At 40.5% G+C, this 19185-nt stretch overlaps 1 protein-coding gene across 1 annotated transcript in view; it reads right to left on the reverse strand.

The window, feature by feature from the left end:
• Nucleotides 1–16182, reverse strand: part of LOC101596132 (phosphatidylinositol 3,4,5-trisphosphate 3-phosphatase TPTE2-like) — a 73734-nt gene extending 57552 nt beyond the window's left edge. The window contains exons 1-2 of the mRNA XM_045155535.1: nt 16121–16182; nt 11874–11930 (exon numbers count right to left, since the gene is read on the reverse strand). Coding sequence (XP_045011470.1) covers nt 11874–11930; nt 16121–16182 — 119 coding nt within the window. The remainder of the gene's footprint in view (nt 1–11873; nt 11931–16120) is intronic.
• Between the last annotated feature and the right edge of the window lie 3003 nt (nt 16183–19185).

Consider the following 19185-nt stretch of genomic DNA (forward strand, 5'->3'; position numbering starts at 1 on the left):
TTTTGAGGGGATTTCTGATTCAAACCACCACAGTACCTATCTGTCTTGGTACACACAGTTCTGATTCTAAGGCACACCTACCATCTCTGCATCTTCACTAACCATGGTTGTCTTCCTGTGTCCCTCAGATAGGGTAATTAACTATAAATCCAAGGCAGAGGCTTCAATCAAAGTAGTGGTAGCTGTTGGTTTGTGGCACTAGCCTCACATGTTGGTAGAGTTCTAGACAGCGAAAAATATATCTAGGATTTATTAATTCCCTTCTTTTCTGCCAAGGGCTGCTCTCTGCCCACTGTTACCTCATTGTTACTTCTAAATGGGCACCTCTCTACCTTGACATGTTATAGTACTGAGTCATACATTGATAATCTAATTTTTTTTAAAGGTTTTGGTTGCTAGTAACCAAGGGTGAAGATTTAGAATAAGAAGATGGTGGTCTGAATATGAAATGTCCCCCAAAGCTTCATGTATTCGTGACTAATTCTCATCCTTAATCCCTAGCTGGTAGAGCCTTTCGGCTGTGGAGCCTTGCTGGAAGAGGTGTATCGCTTGAGGTGAGTCTTGGGTTTTTATCATCCAGTCCCACTTCCCAGTGATGGCTAGTTCATTCTTTCTACTTCCTCCCTGCTACTGTGGAGATGTGTTATCGCAGCTGTCTACTCTGCTATTCTTTCCATGCCATAATAGAAATTTCCCTTTATAACTGCAAGCTGGGGCTAGAGAGATGGCTCAGCAGCTAAGATGCTTGCCTAACAACTCAGGTTAAATTTCCCAATACTCAAGTAATGCCAGATACACAAAGTGGTGCATGCACCTGGAGTTCACCTGGAGCTTGTTTGCAGTGCAGGGCTAGACAGATGGCTCAGTAGTTAAAGTACTTGCCTGTAAGGCCTATCAACCCTGGTTTGACTCCCCAGTGTCCACATAAAGCCAGATGCAAAGACAGTGGCACACACGCACCTGGAGTTTGTTTGCAGTGCCTGGAAGCCCTGGAGTGCCCATTTTCTCTCCCTCCCCATCTTTCCTTACACATAAAAAAAAAATTTTAAAAGCTACAATCTGGAAATAAAGCCTCTCTTCCCATAAGCTGCTTCTGGTCAGGTGCTTTTATCCTAATTAAAAGAAAATAACTGTTATTTCTCTTTGTACCATATTTAAACTACAAAAAAATGTTACATACATAAGCTCACCATGATAGAACATTAGAGTGCAGAAGGGGCTCTGAATTCCCTTGTAAATGACCATAAACACCATAAATCTCTGTCTCTATAGGCTGTGCATACGTATAAGTGTCTCCTGGTATATACATATAGATATAACATACACACACACACATGTGGACAATCATGTATTAATTCACTTACATCTTATAGTGGACTGAGGAAAGTCTATGTTCACATGGATATTCCTGCAGTGAAGATCTTATATTTCAATGTGTTTACATGTTGTGTGTATATAATTATATATGTGTGCATGCACATTGCACATACACATATGAGTTTGTTCACTAATATCTTTACTTACTTTACACTGGTGAGTCCACTTGAGGGGAGTATTTGGACTTCAGATGGGACACTGAAAAAGCAATAAAAGGTACCATGTAACTTCTTGGATCAAATTAGTTATAATTATCTTCAACTTATAAAGTTGCTCATCATTAAAACTTCATATGTGGGCACTGGAGAGATTGCTTAATGGTTAAGGCACTTGCCTGTGAAGCCTAAGAACTGAGGTTCAACTCCCTAGAACCCACGTACGTGAGATGCACGTGGTTGTGCAAGTGTCTGGAGTTTGTGTGCAGCGGTTGGAGGCCCCAGTGCACCCATTATCTCTATCTTCCCCTTTCTCTCACCTATCTGCCTCTTTCTCTCTCTCAAATAAATAAATACATAGTTTAAAATATTTTTTAAAATTTCACATGTATAATGGTTCATCTTGATTGCCAACTTGACCATATTTTGATTCAACTAGACAAAAGATCTGTGGGTATTTCTGTGAGGGCACTTTGAGCAAAGTTTGACCCAGACAGGAACACCCACCCTGAATGTGGGTAGCAGCACCCCATGGGCTGGTCCCAGCCTGATTCAAAAAGAGAATAAGTGGAGCATCAGCGTCATGTGTCTACTTCCTGAGTATGATGCAAGGTGACCAGCCACCTCACACACCTACAGAACTACAGCCACTTTCTCCAGCCATGATGAGTTTTACTTTCAGACTCTGAGCCAAAATCAACCCTGTCAGGTATTTCGTCACAGTGACAAGAAAAAGCAACACAGAAAATTGGTACACAGGACAGGACTGCTGCTACAATAACCTGATCGTGTATATTGTAGGAGCTTTGGAACTGGACTATAGGAAGAATAAGGAAGTTTTAGAGACAGCCTAGAATGCTGTAAGCAGAGCGCTGAGCAAAGATCATGTCCTACTATTACTCTGAGGTGTACCCTATCTATTCTTAGTTTCCCTAGAACTTTTATCATGAAGGCTTATTGCACTTTACCACATGCCTTTTCTCTATGTATACAGATGATCACATGATTGCTTTCCTTAAACCCCGACTGATACGGTGAATCATACTTCTTGGTTTGTGTATGTTGAACCAACCTTGCATACCTGGGATGAGTCCAAATTGGTCATGATGTATAATCTTAATGTGTTTTTGAATTCTGTTTAAAAAATCTATTGCTGAGAATAATTGCATTGATGTTCATCAAAAAATTGGTTTATAGTTATTTTTCTATTTTTATCTGGTTTGGGTATTAGTGTAATACCAGCTTTATAGAATGAGCTTTCCTCTTCTAGAACAGTTTGAGATGCTTTGGAATGAGATCCTCCTTAAAAGTTTGATAGAAAGTCGGGCATGATGGCTCACACCTTTAATCCCAGTACTCAGGAGGCAGAGAGGTAGGAGGATCACCTTGAGTTTGAGGCCACCCTGAGACTACATAGTGAATTCCAGGTCAGCCTAGGCTAGAGTGAGACAATGCCTCGAAAAACAAAAAACAAACAAAAAAAACTTTTTTAATAGAATTCAGGGCTGGAGAGATTGCTCCATGCTTAAGGTACTTGCCTGCAAAACCTGAGGACCTGGGTTTGATTACCCAGTACCTATGAAGCCATATGCATAAGGTGGCACATATATCTTTGTTTGCAGTGGCTGGAGGCACTGGCAACCCATTCTCTCTCTCTCTCATGAATAAATAAATAAAATATTTTTAAAACTATCAATTCAAAAGGAAATAATGATTGTAAATATATATCCACCAAGTGCTTCAACACTCAACTATGTAAATCAAACATTCTTAGACTCAAAGGGAGAGGTAGACTCTAATACAATAATGTTTAGGGATATCAATACTCCTTTTTAATTAACCTCCAGATCCCTTCCCTCACCACCAACAAAAAAAAGGCACAAGGGCTGGAGAGATGGCTTAGCGGTTAAGCGCTTGCCTGTGAAGCCAAAGGACCACGGTTCGAGGCTCAATTCCCCAGGTCCCACGTTAGCCAGATGCACAAGGGGGCGCACGCGTCTGGAGTTTGTTTGCAGGGCTGAAGCCCTGGCGCACCCATTCTCTTTCTCTCTCTCTCTGCCTCTTTCTCACTCTGTCTGTCACTCTCAAATAAATAAAAGTAACAAAAAAAAAGGCACAAAATGAAACCAAAAGGATTTAACAAGTATTTCATTGAAGAGCTTCAGAGTTCACATTCTTCTCATTAGCATAAGGAACATTCATTCTCTGGTATAGACTATGTATTAACTCATAAAACAAATCTCAACAAAATTTTAAAATCTTAGCCACGCATGCTGGCACATGTCTTTAATCTCAATACTCAGGATACAGAGGTAGGAGGATCGCTGTGAGTTTGAGGTCAAACTTAGACTACATAATGAATTCCAGGTCAGTCTGGGTGAGAGTGAGACAATACTTCAAGAAAAAAAAAAAAAAGAAAAAATTTGTAAGTATAAATAATAGTATGTATTTCACTCCACAATGCAGTGAAAGTATAATAAACAAGAGAAAGTTTTAAAATTGTACAAAAACATGCAAATAAATGAATATTCTCCTGACTAGCCAAAAGACTGACAAATCCAAAGGGAAATTGAGTTATGACCAACCTAACTGAAGGGGCAGAATTGGAAAATCCAGAGACCATTTGTGGTAGTTTGAATGTATGTCCCCTAAAGACTTGGGTGTTTTATTAAACTTGTGACTTGGATCTCCAGCAGCCTGGCTGGAGGAGGTGTCACTGGAGGGGGTGAGGGGTGAATCCAAGAGTCCGGCCCAAAGGTGTCCCTGGGGATGGGTCTGAATTCCAGCTCAGAGGCATGAGGAGAGATCTGCGCTCGGGATGTGCTGCTTGCGGCCTGTTTTGTGCTGCTGCCTCTGGAGCTTGCTGACTGGTGGTGGTTTTTCCCTCTGCTTGGATTTCTAAGTGGGAGGAAGGTTCTGTGGCCATAGATGGATCATACCCCTGCCCCCAAGATCTATAAGCTAGAGTAAACCCCTTCTGGTGCAATGAGCTTCGCATTGCTGGCAGAAACACACAAACAAGCAGCTTGTGGGAGAAAGGATTTATTTTGGCTTACAGGCTTGATGGGATGCTCCATGATGGCCGGGAAAATGATGGCAATTTTTAAACTGATTGCTTATTTTTTCTTTTTTTTTTATATATATTTTTAAATTTATTTATTTGAGAGTGACAGACACAGAGAGAAAGACAGATAGAGGGAGAGAGAGAGAGAATGGGCGCGCCAGGGCTTCCAGCCTCTGCAAACGAACTCCAGACGCGTGCGCCCCCTTCTGCATCTGGCTAACGTGGGACCTGGGGAGCCGAGCCTCGAACTGGGGTCCTTAGGCTTCACAGACAAGTGCTTAACCGCTAAGCCATCTCTCCAGCCCCTTATTTTTTCTTATTAAGTTCTTTATATATTCTAATAATAAATCTCATCAGAAAAACAGCTGGCAAATATTTTTTCTAGTCTATATACTGTTTCTTTCCTCTATTTGCTTGGCTGGAAAAATATTTTGCTTTTTGTTTTTATGTTTTTGTTGTTGTTGTTTTTTCAAGGTAGGGTCTCACTCGGGACCAGGATGACCTGGAACTCACTCTATAGTCCCAGGCTGGTCTCAAACTCACAGTGATCCTCTGACCTAAGCCTCCAGCATGCTGGGAATAAAGGTGTGTGCTACCATGCCAGCTAGTTTTTTGTTTTTTTTTAATGCAATGTTTATCAATTTTTGCTTTTTTTTCTGTGTTTTTCAAATCTTATCCAGATAATCCTTGCTTCTGCCACTATATTGAAATGTTTTCCTTATGGTTTCTTCTGGTAGTTTTAGAATTTCCAGTCTTGCATTAAGTCTCTGATACATTTTGAGCTGCTTTTAGTATAGGGAAAGAGGCAGGTATCTAGTTCAATCTTGCGCACACACACATCCACCTTGCCCAGCACCATTTCCCAGGGTCTCTCTCTCCCCTTACGAGAACTAGTGTGGCTGTAGCCAGGTGGGTCTATCTCTGAGATCTCTGCTCTGTTCCCTGGCCTCAAAGTCTATTCATGGCACTGTGTGCTGCTCTACATTAGCCGCGCGCAGGGGCCTTGTATCTTGACATCAGATACTGTGACCCCTCTACGTCTGCTCTCTTGCTTAGACTTTATTTGGCTCTGTGGGATCTTTAGTACCTCCATATGGACTGGGGGTTTGTCTTTTCTACTTTGGTGAAGAATGTCACTGGCACTTTATAGGAATTGCATTGAGCAAGAATCAACTTTAATCCTTAGGCACCTGACATAGTCAACTTTGTGTGTTGGGATAAAGGCACCTGACCAAAAGTAGCTGACAGGAAGAGGTTTTTTATTTGGCTTACATTCTATTTTTTTTTTTCAATAAATGCCCACACATACTTTATTCATTCTGTTCATTTGCTAGCTTTGTATAGAGAAAATCACTTTATTAAAAGATATAAAAATGAAAAATATATCTTTACTTTTTTCCCAATGGGTTAGTTTCCATATTTTTGTGTTTTTTAAATCAAAAAATAATTATAAAACCAAAAGTAGAGTAACCCATATGCAAGCAGCTTTCGAATATGAACAAAATTTCCCACATGAGGGGGCACAATAAGCTCTGCCCTCAACAAATGCACCTCCAAAAAGGCACTCACATGTGGGCCTGTCCCTCAGAACATGGAAATGGGAGACTCAAGCCTACTGGTCTGCATGTAGCCTTCTCCCTCTGGTATTTTTTGATAACTGCAAAGAAACACACCCTTATGCCTTATTCTGTTTGAGGACTGCACATGTTCCTAAAAGTGGAACTGCTGAGCCACAGGGCATGTGCATTACCTATGTATGGCTTAAATTCTTGAGGGTGGGGCTTCATGATAGCAGAGAAGAGCCTGGCATGAGCAGAGGCTGGACATCACTTCTGCCACAGCAGGTGGGAAACAGCAGCAGGAGAGTGAGCTGACTAATGCTGGTGAGTTATGGGGTAATAAACCTCAAGCTCCACCGCCAACAACACACCTCTTCCAGCCAGGCCCCACTTCCCATGCTGCTCTCAGCTGGGGAAAAAATAAACCATTTTTGAGGGGATTTCTGATTCAAACCACCACAGTATCTATCTGTCTTGGTACACACAGTTCTGATTCTAAGGCACACCCACCATCTCTGCATCTTCACTAACCATGGTTGTCTTCCTGTGTCCCTCAGATAGGGTCATTAACTACAAATCCAAGGCAGAGGCTTCAATCAAAGTAGTGGTAGCTGTTGGTTTGTGGCACTAGCCTCACATGTTGGTAGAGTTCTAGACAACGAAAAATATATCTAGGATTTATTAATTCCCTTCTTTTCTGCCAAGGGCTGCTCTCTGCTCCCTGCCCACTGTTACCTCATTGTTACTTCTAAATGGGCACCTCTCTACCTTGACAAGTTATAGTACTGAGTCATACATTGATAATCTAATTTTTTTTTAAAGGTTTTGGTTGCTAGTAACCAAGGGTGAAGATTTAGAATAAGAAGATGGTGGTCTAAATATGAAATGTCCCCCAAAGCTTCATGTATTCGTGACTAATTCTCATCCTTAATCCCTAGCTGGTAGTGCCTTTTGGCTGTGGAGCCTTGCTGGAAGAGGTGTATCGCTTGAGGTGAGTCTTGGGTTTTTGTCATCCAGTCCCACTTCCCAGTGATGGCTAGTTCATTCTTTCTACTTCCTCCCTGCTACTGTGGAGATGTGTTATCGCAGCTGTCTACTCTGCTATTCTTTCCATGCCATAATAGAAATTTCCCCTTATAACTGAAAGCTGGGGCTAGAGAGATGGCTCAGCAGCTAAGATGTTTGCCTAACAACTCTGGTTAATTTCCCAATACTCAAGTAATGCCAGATACACAAAGTGGTGCATGCACCTGGAGTTCACCTGGAGCTTGTTTGCAGTGCAGGGCTAGACAGATGGCTCAGTAGTTAAAGTACTTGCCTGTAAGGCCTATCAACCCTGGTTTGACTCCCCAGTGCCCATATAAAGCCAGATGCAAAGACAGTGGCTCACACGCACATGGAGTTTGTTTGCAGTGCCTGGAGGCCCTGGAGTGCCCATTTTCTCCCCCCCCCCATTTTTCCTCACACATAAAAAAGTATTTTAAAAGCTACAATCGGGAAATAAAGCCTCTCTTCCCATAAGCTGCTTCTGGTCAGGTGCTTTTATCCTAATTAAATAACTGTTATTTCTTCTTTGTACCATTTCTACACCACAAAAAATGTTATATATATAAGCTTACCATGACAGAACATTAGAGTATGGAAGGGTCTCTGAATTCCCTTGTAAATGACCATAAACACCATAAATCTCTGTCTCTATAGGCTGTGAATACTTATAAGTGTCTCCTGGTATATACATATAGATATAACATACACACACACACATGTGGACTATCATGTATTAATTCACTTACATCTTATAGTGGACTGAGGAAAGTCTGTGTTCACATGGATATTCATGCACTGAACATCTTGTATTTCAATGTATTTACATGTTGTGTGTATATAATTATATATGTGTGCATGTACAGTGCACATACACATATGCATTTGTTCACATATATGTTTACTTACTTTACACTGGTGAGTCCACTTGAGGGGTGTATTTGGACTTCAGAAGGAACACTGCAAAACAATAAAAGGTACCATGTAACTTCTTGTATCAAATTAGTTATAATTATCTTCAACTTATAAAGTTGTTCATCATTAAAACCTCATATGTGGGCACTGGAGAGATTGCTTAATGGTTAAGGCACTTGCCTGTGAAGCCTAAGAACTGAGGTTCAGCTCCCTGGAACCCATGTACGTGAGATGCACATGGTTGTGCAAGTGTCTGGAGTTCGTGTGCAGCGGTTGGAGGCCCCAGTGCACCCATTATCTCTATCTTCCCCTCTCTTTCTCTCACCTATCTGCCTCTTTCTCTCTCTCAAATAAATAAATACATAGTTTAAAATATTTTTTAAAATTTCACATGTATAATGGTTCATCTTGATTGCCAACTTGACCATATTTTGATTCAACTAGACAAAAGATCTGTGGGTATTTCTGTGAGGGCACTTTGAGCAAAGTTTGACCCAGACAGGAACACCCACCCTGAATGTGGGTAGCAGCACCCCATGGGCTGGTCCCAGCCTGATTCAAAAAGAGAATAAGTGGAGCATCAGCGTCATGTGTCTACTTCCTGAGTATGATGCAAGGTGACCAGCCACCTCACACACCTACAGAACTACAGCCACTTTCTCCAGCCATGATGGGTTTTACTTTCAGACTCTGAGCCAAAATCAACCCTGTCAGGTATTTCGTCACAGTGACAAGAAAAAGCAACACAGAAAATTGGTACACAGGACAGGACTGCTGCTACAATAACCTGATCATGTAGTTTGTAGGAGCTTTGGAACTGAACTATAGGAAGAATAAGGAAGTTTTAGAGACAGCCTAGGATGCTGTAAGCAGAGCGCTGAGCAAAGATCATGTCCTACTATTACTCTGAGGTGTACCCTATCTATTCTTAGTTTCCCTAGAACTTTTATCATGAAGGCTTATTGCACTTTACCACATGCCTTTTCTCTATGTATACAGATGATCACATGATTGCTTTCCTTAAACCCCGACTGATACGGTGAATCATACTTCTTGGTTTGTGTATGTTGAACCAACCTTGCATACCTGGGATGAGTCCAAATTGGTCATGATGTATAATCTTAATGTGTTTTTGAATTCTGTTTAAAAAATCTATTGTTGAGAATAATTGCATTGATGTTCATCAGAAAAATTGGTTTATAGTTTTATTTTTCTATTTTTATCTGGTTTTGGTATTAGTGTAATACTAGCTTTATAGAATGAGCTGAGTAGTATTTCTTGCTTTCCTCTTCTAGAACAGTTTGAGATGCTTTGGAATGAGATCCTCCTTAGAAGTTTGATAGAAAGCCAGGCATGGTGGCTCACACCTTTAATCCTAGAACTTGGGAGGCAGAGAGGTAGGAGGATCACCATGAATTTGAGGCCACCCTGAGACTACATAGTGAATTCCAGGTCAGCCTAGGCTAGAGTGAGACAATGCCTCGAAAAACAAAAAACAAACAAAAAAAACTTTTTAAATAGAATTCAGGGCTGGAGAGATTGCTCCATGGTTAAGGTACTTGCCTGCAAAACCTGAGGACCTGGGTTTGATTACCCAGTACCTATGAAGCCAGATGCACAAGGTGGCACATATATTTTTGTTTGCAGTGGCTGGAGGCACTTGCACACCCATTCTCTCTCTCTCTCTCTCATGAATAAATAAATAAATTATTTTTAAAACTATCAATTCAAAAGAAAATAATGATTGTAAATATATATCCACCAAGTGCTTCAACACTCAACTATGTAAAGCAAACATTCTTAGACTTAAAGGGAGAGGTAGACTCTAATACAATAGTGTTTAGGGATATCAATACTCCTTTTTAATTAACCTCCAGATCCCTTCCCTCACCACCAACAAAAAAGGCACAAAATGAAACCAAATGGATTTAACAAGTATTTCATTGATGAGCTTCAGAATTCATATATTTCTCATTAGCATAAGGAACATTCATTCTCTGGTGTAGACTATGTATTAACTCATAAAACAAATCTCAACAAAAATTTAAAATCTTAGCCATGCATTCTGGCACATGTCTTTAATCTCAAGACTCAGGATACAGAGGCAGGAGGATCGCTGTGAATTTGAGGTAAAACTTAGACTACATAGTGAATTCAGGTCAGTCTGGGTGAGAGTGAGACCATACTTCAAGGAAAAAAAAAGAAAAAAATTGTAAATAGAAATAATAGTATGTATTTCACTCCACAATGGAGTGAAAGTATAATAAACAAGAGAAAGTTTAAAAACTGTACAAATACATGTAAATAAGTGAATATTCTCCTGAATAGCCAAAAGACTGACAAATCCAAAGGGAAATTAAAAATGTCTTAAAACAAAGCTGGGGCATGGTAGTGCACGTCTTTAATCCCAGCTCTTGGGAGACAGAGGTAGAAGGATCGCCATTAGTTTAAGGCCACCATGAGATTCCATAGTGAATTCCCGGTCAGCCTGGGCTAGAGTGAGACCCTACTTAGGAAAAAAAAAAAAAAAAAAAAAGTAAAAAAAGAAAGAAAAAAAAAAGAAAACCCAACCAACCAGACAAACAAACAAAAAGCCAACTTCTGCAGGCACATTGTATCAGATTTCTGCCAGGACTGTGACATAAACCACTGTCATTAAGCTTTCTTCTTATGCTGCTTTGTTACAGCAGCCACTGTGAGCTCATACAACGTGGTCTCACACACCGGCAGTCTGACCACTACCTGAGAGGTCAGAATTCTAAACTCGCATCACTAACACAGGAAGAAGTCTTTTTTTTCTGACAGGCTGATTTATCCAAGTAGATCCCTCAGAAGCTGACATTGTCACACTTTAGAAATATTTTCATGAAACCCGTATTTAATCTCTGGGTACCTTGATATATATGTATTTGATGTTTCAATGGTGGCTTCATCATTGGTTGGTGATATCTGTTCCTTTGTGTTGGAGCTAAAGAGTTAAATTATACATAATCAAATATCAGGTGAATTCATAAAATTACTTTTTCATTCAAAGTAATGATCTATAATTTATACATTAGTTTAACCTGCCAAAAATTGACTTTAACTTAGTTATTTTAAGGGAAGTAGATCCTTTTGTCCCTAGAAATGAGAGTAGAGATGAAATTCTAACCTGCAAAAGAAACTTGAATGCATCAAGACTGATGCACATTTCTTTATTTCGAAATCTAACTCATGGTTGGATATATCTTAATTTAAACTTATTTTTTTTTTTTACAGGAACTCATCCCTCTTAACCAACCTAATTTTCGGCTTCCCACATTTCTCCATTCCCTCTTCACCTTTACCCATCATGGTTGTCTTTCCTGTTAGTCATGTAGGGTCAAGTAATGGCAGGTAAGAAGCTGGAGTTCATCCAGTATGGTGGAGGGTTTGGATGTGGGGCATCAGCTTCACATGTGGCAATGTTTAGAGCATGCAGCACTGACCCAGAGGGTCAGCTCTTTCCTTTCTTCTGAGGGCTCCTCTGCTGCCCACTTTTCCCGCCTCACTTTCCAAACAGCAGTCTCACCTCTTGGCTCACTGTGAGTGGTACACACAGGCATTTTGATAGTTCAAAGATTTTGGTCACAAGTCCCTAAAGCTCACAACAGACTAAAAAAGGTGGTTTATCATTTTATGTTTACTCCTATATCAGAAAACTTTGCCTACAGATGCTAATGAGCTGTGACTACTCCAAAATGGTTTTTCACTTACATGACAAAAAAAAAATCAACTTACCAACTGCTGCCATTTGACTGAGAGGATTCTGCAAAGTCTGATAATGCAATGTTATCTCTGTGAACACAAAATATACACAAAGAATAGTCAAGTGATGCAGATGTATATGTGGTTTTCCCTATAGGGCACAAAAAATAAGTTACACACCACAAATTCCACAGAAGGACACAGACAAGAGCTGAAGCAATACCTTCAAGTTACCACTATGGGATTATAAACCTTCCTCAAGTGTGTTTGTGTGGACATGTGTGTGTGCGAATGAATGTGCATGTTTTTTGTTTTTTCAAGGTAGGGTCTCACTCTAGCCCAGGCTGACCTGGAATTTATTATTTCATCTCAGGGTGGTCTCAAACTCACAGTGATCCTCCTACCTCTGCCTCCCAAGTGCTGGGATTAAAGGTGTGTGCCACCACCATGCCTGGCTAGAATGTGCATGTTTTTATTGGAAGTACAAGTAGGCAAGAGAAGAGCAGCAGTGATGATTAAACAACCTTCCTGGTTCCCTGTTTTCTACCATCCAGGTCAGTATTGAATAAATTTGGGGAATGAGAATGTAGGACTGGGGAGGTGCATTCAGGTAAAAGCTAATGAAAGGATAGAAAATTATAAAAGGAAATGCTAGAACAATGGATTTCAGTGACAAAAGGTAACCTTGGTCACTCTTTGGTATTCAGAAATAAGTAGGCAGGTTAGTCTGCCCAAACTGTTAACAAGACTTTCTGAACTGAAAATATAGCACATGATCAGAAGAACTGTGGTTTTTTTTTTTTTTTTTTTTTTTTTGTTTTGTTTTGTTTTGTTTTGTTTTGTTTTGTTGTTTTTTGAAGTAGGGTCTCACACAAGCCCAGGCTAACCTGGAATTCAGTATGTAATCTCAGGTGGCCTTGAACTCACAGTGATCTTCCTACTTCTGCCTCCTGAGTGATGGGGTTAAAGGTGCACCACCATGCCCAGCTTACTTTTGTATTTTTAAGAATTCATATTTTAGAGAAAATTTACAGCAAGAATTAGACAGAGAGACCAGGCCAATGGCTAAGTGAGTAAGAGTGCTTATTGTCCACGGTAGTTAGGATTTCCATCTCCTTAAACATTAAAAATTTAACATGGGCTGGAGACATGGCTCTTAGTGGTTAAGGCACTTGCCTGTTAAGCCTAAGGATCCATGTTAGAATCTCTAATTCCAAGTAAGCCAGACCTACAAGATGACACAAGCGCACAAGGTCACACATATGCACAAGGTGGCGCACACATCTGGAGTTTGACTGCAGTGGCTAAAGGCCCTGACGTACCAATTCTCTCTCTCTCCCCATAAAACTTAACACATAATTGTAGACATCTGTGAGCTGCAGACTAACATTTCAAACATGCATAGAATGTTAAAAGTTAACTTCTCTGATTAATAAATTCATCTGTGCTTGCCAATATCATACTGCTTCAACCACTCCATCTTTATAGGAAGACTGATGTCCAGCAGGGTTAGTCCTCTGAGTTTTGGGGTTGTTTGTTTTTGTCAGAGTCTTACTATGTATCCCAAGCTAGTCTGGAACTTATATGTAAGTCCAGGGTGGCCTCAAATTTGTAACCTTCCTGACTGGGTCTCTCAAGTACAGGGACGATAGATGTGATCTGCCACACCCAGCACCCATTATTGTTACAAGTTAGCTCTTGTAGTTATTTCCTCACTTCCACAGATGCACAGCAGAAAGATCACCAAACAGCCCGAAAACAGGAACAGCCAGAGCTCAAACTGGCTCTCCACATACCCAGTAGGGCTGGATTCAAGACTGAACCCCAGAAACACTCTCTTCCCTAACAGGGCTCTGCTAGAGACTAAAGTTGCAAGCACAATCTCAACCAGAAGTCCCTGAGTCTATGGGGGACACACATTTGTATTCAAACCACCATATTAGCATACACAGTAGTGGCTTTTGTTATGTGATTTTCTTGCATATATGTCATTTCATTTTGTTCTTATTCATCTTTCTTTTCCAGTGTCCTCCCTTTCCCTCCTTCTCACCTCTTGCTGATTCCCCACCTCCCCTCTGCTCTCATGTCACGTGTATTCCATTACTGTTTTTTTCCTCCTCTGTCATGGTGCCCTTTTAATTTTTTAATTTTTTAGTTTTATTTTTTTAAGTAGGGTTTTGCTCTACCTCAAGCTGACTCAGAATTCACTATGTATTTTCAGGCTGGCCTCAAACTCACAGCAATCCTCCTATCACAGTTTCCCAAGTACCAGGGTTAAAGGAATGCTCCATGACACCGGGAGGGGAAGACAGAGAGAGAGGAACACAGAGATAGAGAGAAGAGGTACCCCAGAGCCTCCAGCCACGCAAACGAACTCCAAATGCATGCAACACTTCGTACATCTGGCTTTACATGGATACTAGGGAATCAAACTCAGGCCATATATGGGAAAGTATCTTAATCATTGAGTCATCTCTCCAGTCCTCCCGTTCCACTTTTATAACACCTATAAATACAGCATAGGCTGCTGAGAAGGATATGTATTCCATTTCTGTTAGGATACTCTGTAGGCATATATTAGGTCCATTTGACCTATGATGTATTTTAACTTTGAACTTTCTTTGTTGATTTTTGTTTAGGATGACCTATGTAAAGATCAGAGTAGTCATTGTAGTGACTCATTATTGTTTCAGGACCTATGTGACCTTTTATGACCAGGTTCCTTGACTCTTGGCCCTAGAGTCTGCTATTGTTAGACTGCCTTAAGCTAATCCAATAAATTTCCTTTTTAATATGATTCATTCTATCGGTTTTGTTCCTCTAGAGAACCCTGACTAACACAGACACTTGTAGGACTTGCCATCACTGTCTTCTGCTGCTCTGGGCTTGTATATACTAGGCAAGCACTCTACCACTGAACTCTACCTCAGCCCCGCACCTGCCACCTCCTCCTAGATCCAAATTCTCTCCTCCAGGACCGACTCAAGAGTCTCATACACAGAAGATAGCACATTAAAAAAAAATTCCAGGGCTGGGGAGATGGCTTAGCAGTCAAAGCGCTTACTCTGTGACTTATCTTTTCAACCAACCATTACAGGACATAGAATATTCCATACACAGACATGTCAGGACAGCAGAATGGTATAAGAATATTCTATACTATGACAGCACACTGCAAGCCTATCAAAGAAACTCTATGCTCACTTGTATGCTCCTGCAGTCAACATCCCATGTATCAACCTCTGTGCATATTCAGCATATGCATATGTGTGTGTATACATGTATGTGTTTATTCATTTATATTTTATGTTTCATGGGTGAATTCATTTGAGGGCACTGCTTTGCAATCAGTCAACACAGTGCTGAAGTATTAAAAGTGACACAGTAAGCCCCCAGTGGAATGGGGGCAGGGAGGAGGGAAATGGAACCAACATATGATTGTCCATAAAACAAAGTTTCTCAAAAAAAAAAAAAAAAGTTACACAGTAAGACAAACACCTTCAAGGCTTACTTTTTCATGAAAGTTCAAATGAGTTACAATTACTCTTTAACCTATAACCTGGTTGACTGCTTAAAATATCACATATAAATCAGTTATTTACAGTCTAATGTCATCTTCCCTAAAAATGATGATTGTAATAAATATTACAGCCGGGTGTAGTGGTATATGCCTTTAATCCCAGCACCTGGGAGGCAGAGGGAGGAGGATCACTGTGAGTTTGAGGCCAGCCTGAAACAGCATAGTAAATTTTTGGGCTAGAGTGAGACCCTACCTCCAAAAACCAATATATATATATTAGAGCCATATCAAAAATTCTGTGAATCAAGATTTAAGAACAGTTCTTTACTATTGAGCCAGACATGATATGAAACAGCCTTTGTGCTGCTTCAGCTGGTTGGACTCCATCCCTCTAATTCCATCTAGTACCCTGTTTAGTTTTTCCCAAAAATATTTGATTTTTATTTACTTATTTATGAGAGAAAGAGAACGGGTGCACCAGGGCCTCCAGTCACTGCAAACAAACTCCAGATGCATGTGCCCCCTTGTGCATCTGGCTAACGTGGGTTCTGAGGAATCAAACCTGGGTCCTTAGGCTCTGCAGGCAAATGACTTCACCACTAAGCCATCTCCCCAGCCCTAGTGTCCTGTTTCTAAGTCTTCCCATTCCTCCTTGCTTTCACCCACCATGGCTATCTTTCTCAACCCTCAGATAGGGTATAATAGTAGCTACAAGCCTGAGCTGGGGTTCAATCCAATATGATGTTTGGGGTTTGGGTACCTGCCCTTTTCCTCGATGGCAGAGCTCTGAAAGGTAAGGGGCACATCCAGTTTCCACTCCATCCTCTCTTCTGCCAAGGGCTCTTCTACCTCCACTCACATCTCCTCCTTGTTCCATGTTGCACACAGGATTTTCTCTTCTCTTGGTCCACTCTGGGAAAGGCTCACCCACACAGATTCTGACAGACCCCTAAGAGTTTTGACTGCTACTTATAAAAGGTTATAAACAGATTTAAGATAATTTCCCTCTGACCTGCTCTTATATTTATACTTACCTCCAAGAAGAAACAAAGTGACCTGCAGAAGCTTATCATTGCTAAGGAAACCCGTTATTGCTATTTACACTCCCCAAACCTTTCACATCTCAGCTCATCGACTCACCCCTTGTCGCGGCTGTCAGAGGACACAACGGAAGCTGGGGTGGCATCCAGAACCCTGCTGAAAAGTGACACACACACACAACATGCAGTCAGACATCTGTAAGGCAATCATTTTTCTCCTGAAGCATTAAGACCAACAGTAAAAAGTTGCAAGGTATTATTATTACAGAACTAAAGAAAGATTCAGAGCTCAGAACTGAGGCCTCTGGAACAACCTCTGCAACCTGTGTGCACGTGTCTATGGAAAGAGGAAGAAGGTAGATATAATACTCAGGCTTCCCCCTCTTTTTCTTCCCCATTTTGTATTACATTCAAGCAACTCAGGAATCAATTTAGTAAAGATAAGACAGACCTCTAAATGTAGGGATGGGGAGGTATATCCAGGTAATAACTGATGAAGGAAAATACAAAAAGAAAACACCAAAACATCTAAGGCTAATTTTTGGTCACCTTTTTAAAAAAAGAAACAAGTGGTAGGTTAAATATGGCTTTAATCGTGTTAAAAATATTTGGTGGGCTGAGATACGGCTCAGAGGTTAAGATACTTGCCTGCAAAGCCTAAGGATCCCAGTTTGATTCCCCAATACCCATGTATAGCCAGATGCATATTGTGGCACATGTATCTGGAGTTCGTTTGCATTGGTTAGAGTCCCTGGAATACCCATTCTTTCTCTCTCTCTCTCTTTCTTTCTCTCTCTCTCATTCTGCTTCTATCTAAATAAATAAATATCTATCTTAGATAAATAAATAATTTAAAAAAAGATTTTGTTCGGGTTGGGACTATAGCTCAGTGGTAGAGCATTTGCCTAGATGTGTGAGGACCTGTGTTTACCTTTAAAAAATATTTTATGAAAACTAAAAGATATTATGCTTGCTTAGAATGTTTTCCTCAGAATCTAATTTTAAAGGATATTTGGCTATAATATATATTATGAAGACTTCCTGCTACCAAACTGCTACTTTGGATTATCTGTTTACAAAGATAATCTCTCCTCTGTAGATTAAGACACATATAAAACATACTTCTCAACTGCCAAGTTCATAAAATCATAATGAATATTCACCATTTTGCAAGTATTATTGAGTGTGATGCAAACTGTCTTCCAGTCTACATTACGCATAAGAATCACTATGTGGGCCGGGCATGATGCCCACACTTGGAATTCTAGCATCTGCAGGCCTGGGCTACAGTGCAATTTTCAGGCCAGCATGGGCTATATGGAGGCCTTATCTCAAATAAACAAACAAAAGCTTACTATGTTGCAACAATATAAAGTGATACTTTGAAGTTTCAAATATGCATTCTCATAAAAATATATATCCCATGTTACTCTGAGAAATAGTGGACTCCTATATCAAGATGACAAATATCACAGCACATTGTATCCTCTGTCCCCAAATACAGAAGTAGAGTGAAAATATGGATGTCAACAAATAACAAGAAGAAACAGTCCTTGAAAATACCAAGAACAGAGTGCTTTCATATCAGGAATGCACAGCACATCAGTGGGGGCCTTGAGAGGTTGATAAGAAGAATGTTTTCAAGGTCCTCTTCTTACTCTTGTCCTGATTTGGTTGTCTGTCTCCATAGAAACCAGCAGTGACTTCTCCAGTGTAGTCATGGTAGAATTAGGGGAGCTGTGTGTTAGCCAGTGAAAACAGGGATGGGCTAAGAACAATCACTGGGCCTTCACTGCCCAGGTCCTTCCATTTCCAAAGCCCCAGTGACAACCTCTGAACACTTCCTCCAATGCTGCCTTCTGGAGCAACTTAAAGGGGACATTCTCTGACCAGAACTACTGTCTGCTCCCAGTGATCAAGCCTCTTCTCCTTTCTTCATGCCATCCTTGCAAGAAAGATACAGCTTAAATCTTGGCTTTGGCTTTCAATGAGGGTGACCATATAATTCCTCTTCCAAACCAAGCCATTTTTGATATTCTGTTAAGGCGAGAGCTGCAGACTGCCACTGTCCCAAGCAGACCTTCAGATCTTTCCCAATACAGTCACCAGAGAGAATAGCTAACAGTTACAAGGAATGTGAATTTATGCGCCAACATAATTAGATACCTGAGCAGTGCAGACACTGAGACAGAAATACAGCACAGTGAACAACACACACCACAAGCAACCGAAGTGCCCGAGCCCTCAGCAAACTTTTAAAATGAGGAAAATGCCCTTAAAGACTAGAGGGTTATATAAAGAAAGATGTTGAAGTCTAAAATGAGAAAAAAGCTGGGCGTGGTGGCACATGCCTTTAATCCCAGCACTCAAGAGGCAGAGGTAGGAGGATCACCGTGAGTTCAAGGCCACCCTGAGACTACAGAGTGAATTCCAGGTCAGCCTGGGCTAGACAGGGACCCTATCTCAAAAACCAAAAACCAAAAAACAAAACAATAAAATGAAAAGGATAGCCTTAAAGAGTTGAGGGTTATATAAAGAAAGATGTTGAAGCCTAAAATGAGAAAAAAAAAAAAAAGATTATCAGGGAAAACAAAGGGAGATCTTGGGTATTAGATGTTAGGCATACTTGTTGAAATATATGAATAGTTGAAAGATAAATGACAGTTATGAAAGCGAAAATTAGTTCAGAGTTATAAAACTGGATTGAGAAACTTTCCCAGGAAATAACAAAAGAATACGGGGGCTGGAGAGATGACTTAGTGGTTAAGCACTTGCCTGTGAAGCC

The sequence above is a fragment of the Jaculus jaculus genome, chromosome 7 (genome assembly GCF_020740685.1).
Source record: "Jaculus jaculus isolate mJacJac1 chromosome 7, mJacJac1.mat.Y.cur, whole genome shotgun sequence".
NCBI lineage: Eukaryota > Metazoa > Chordata > Mammalia > Rodentia > Dipodidae > Jaculus > Jaculus jaculus.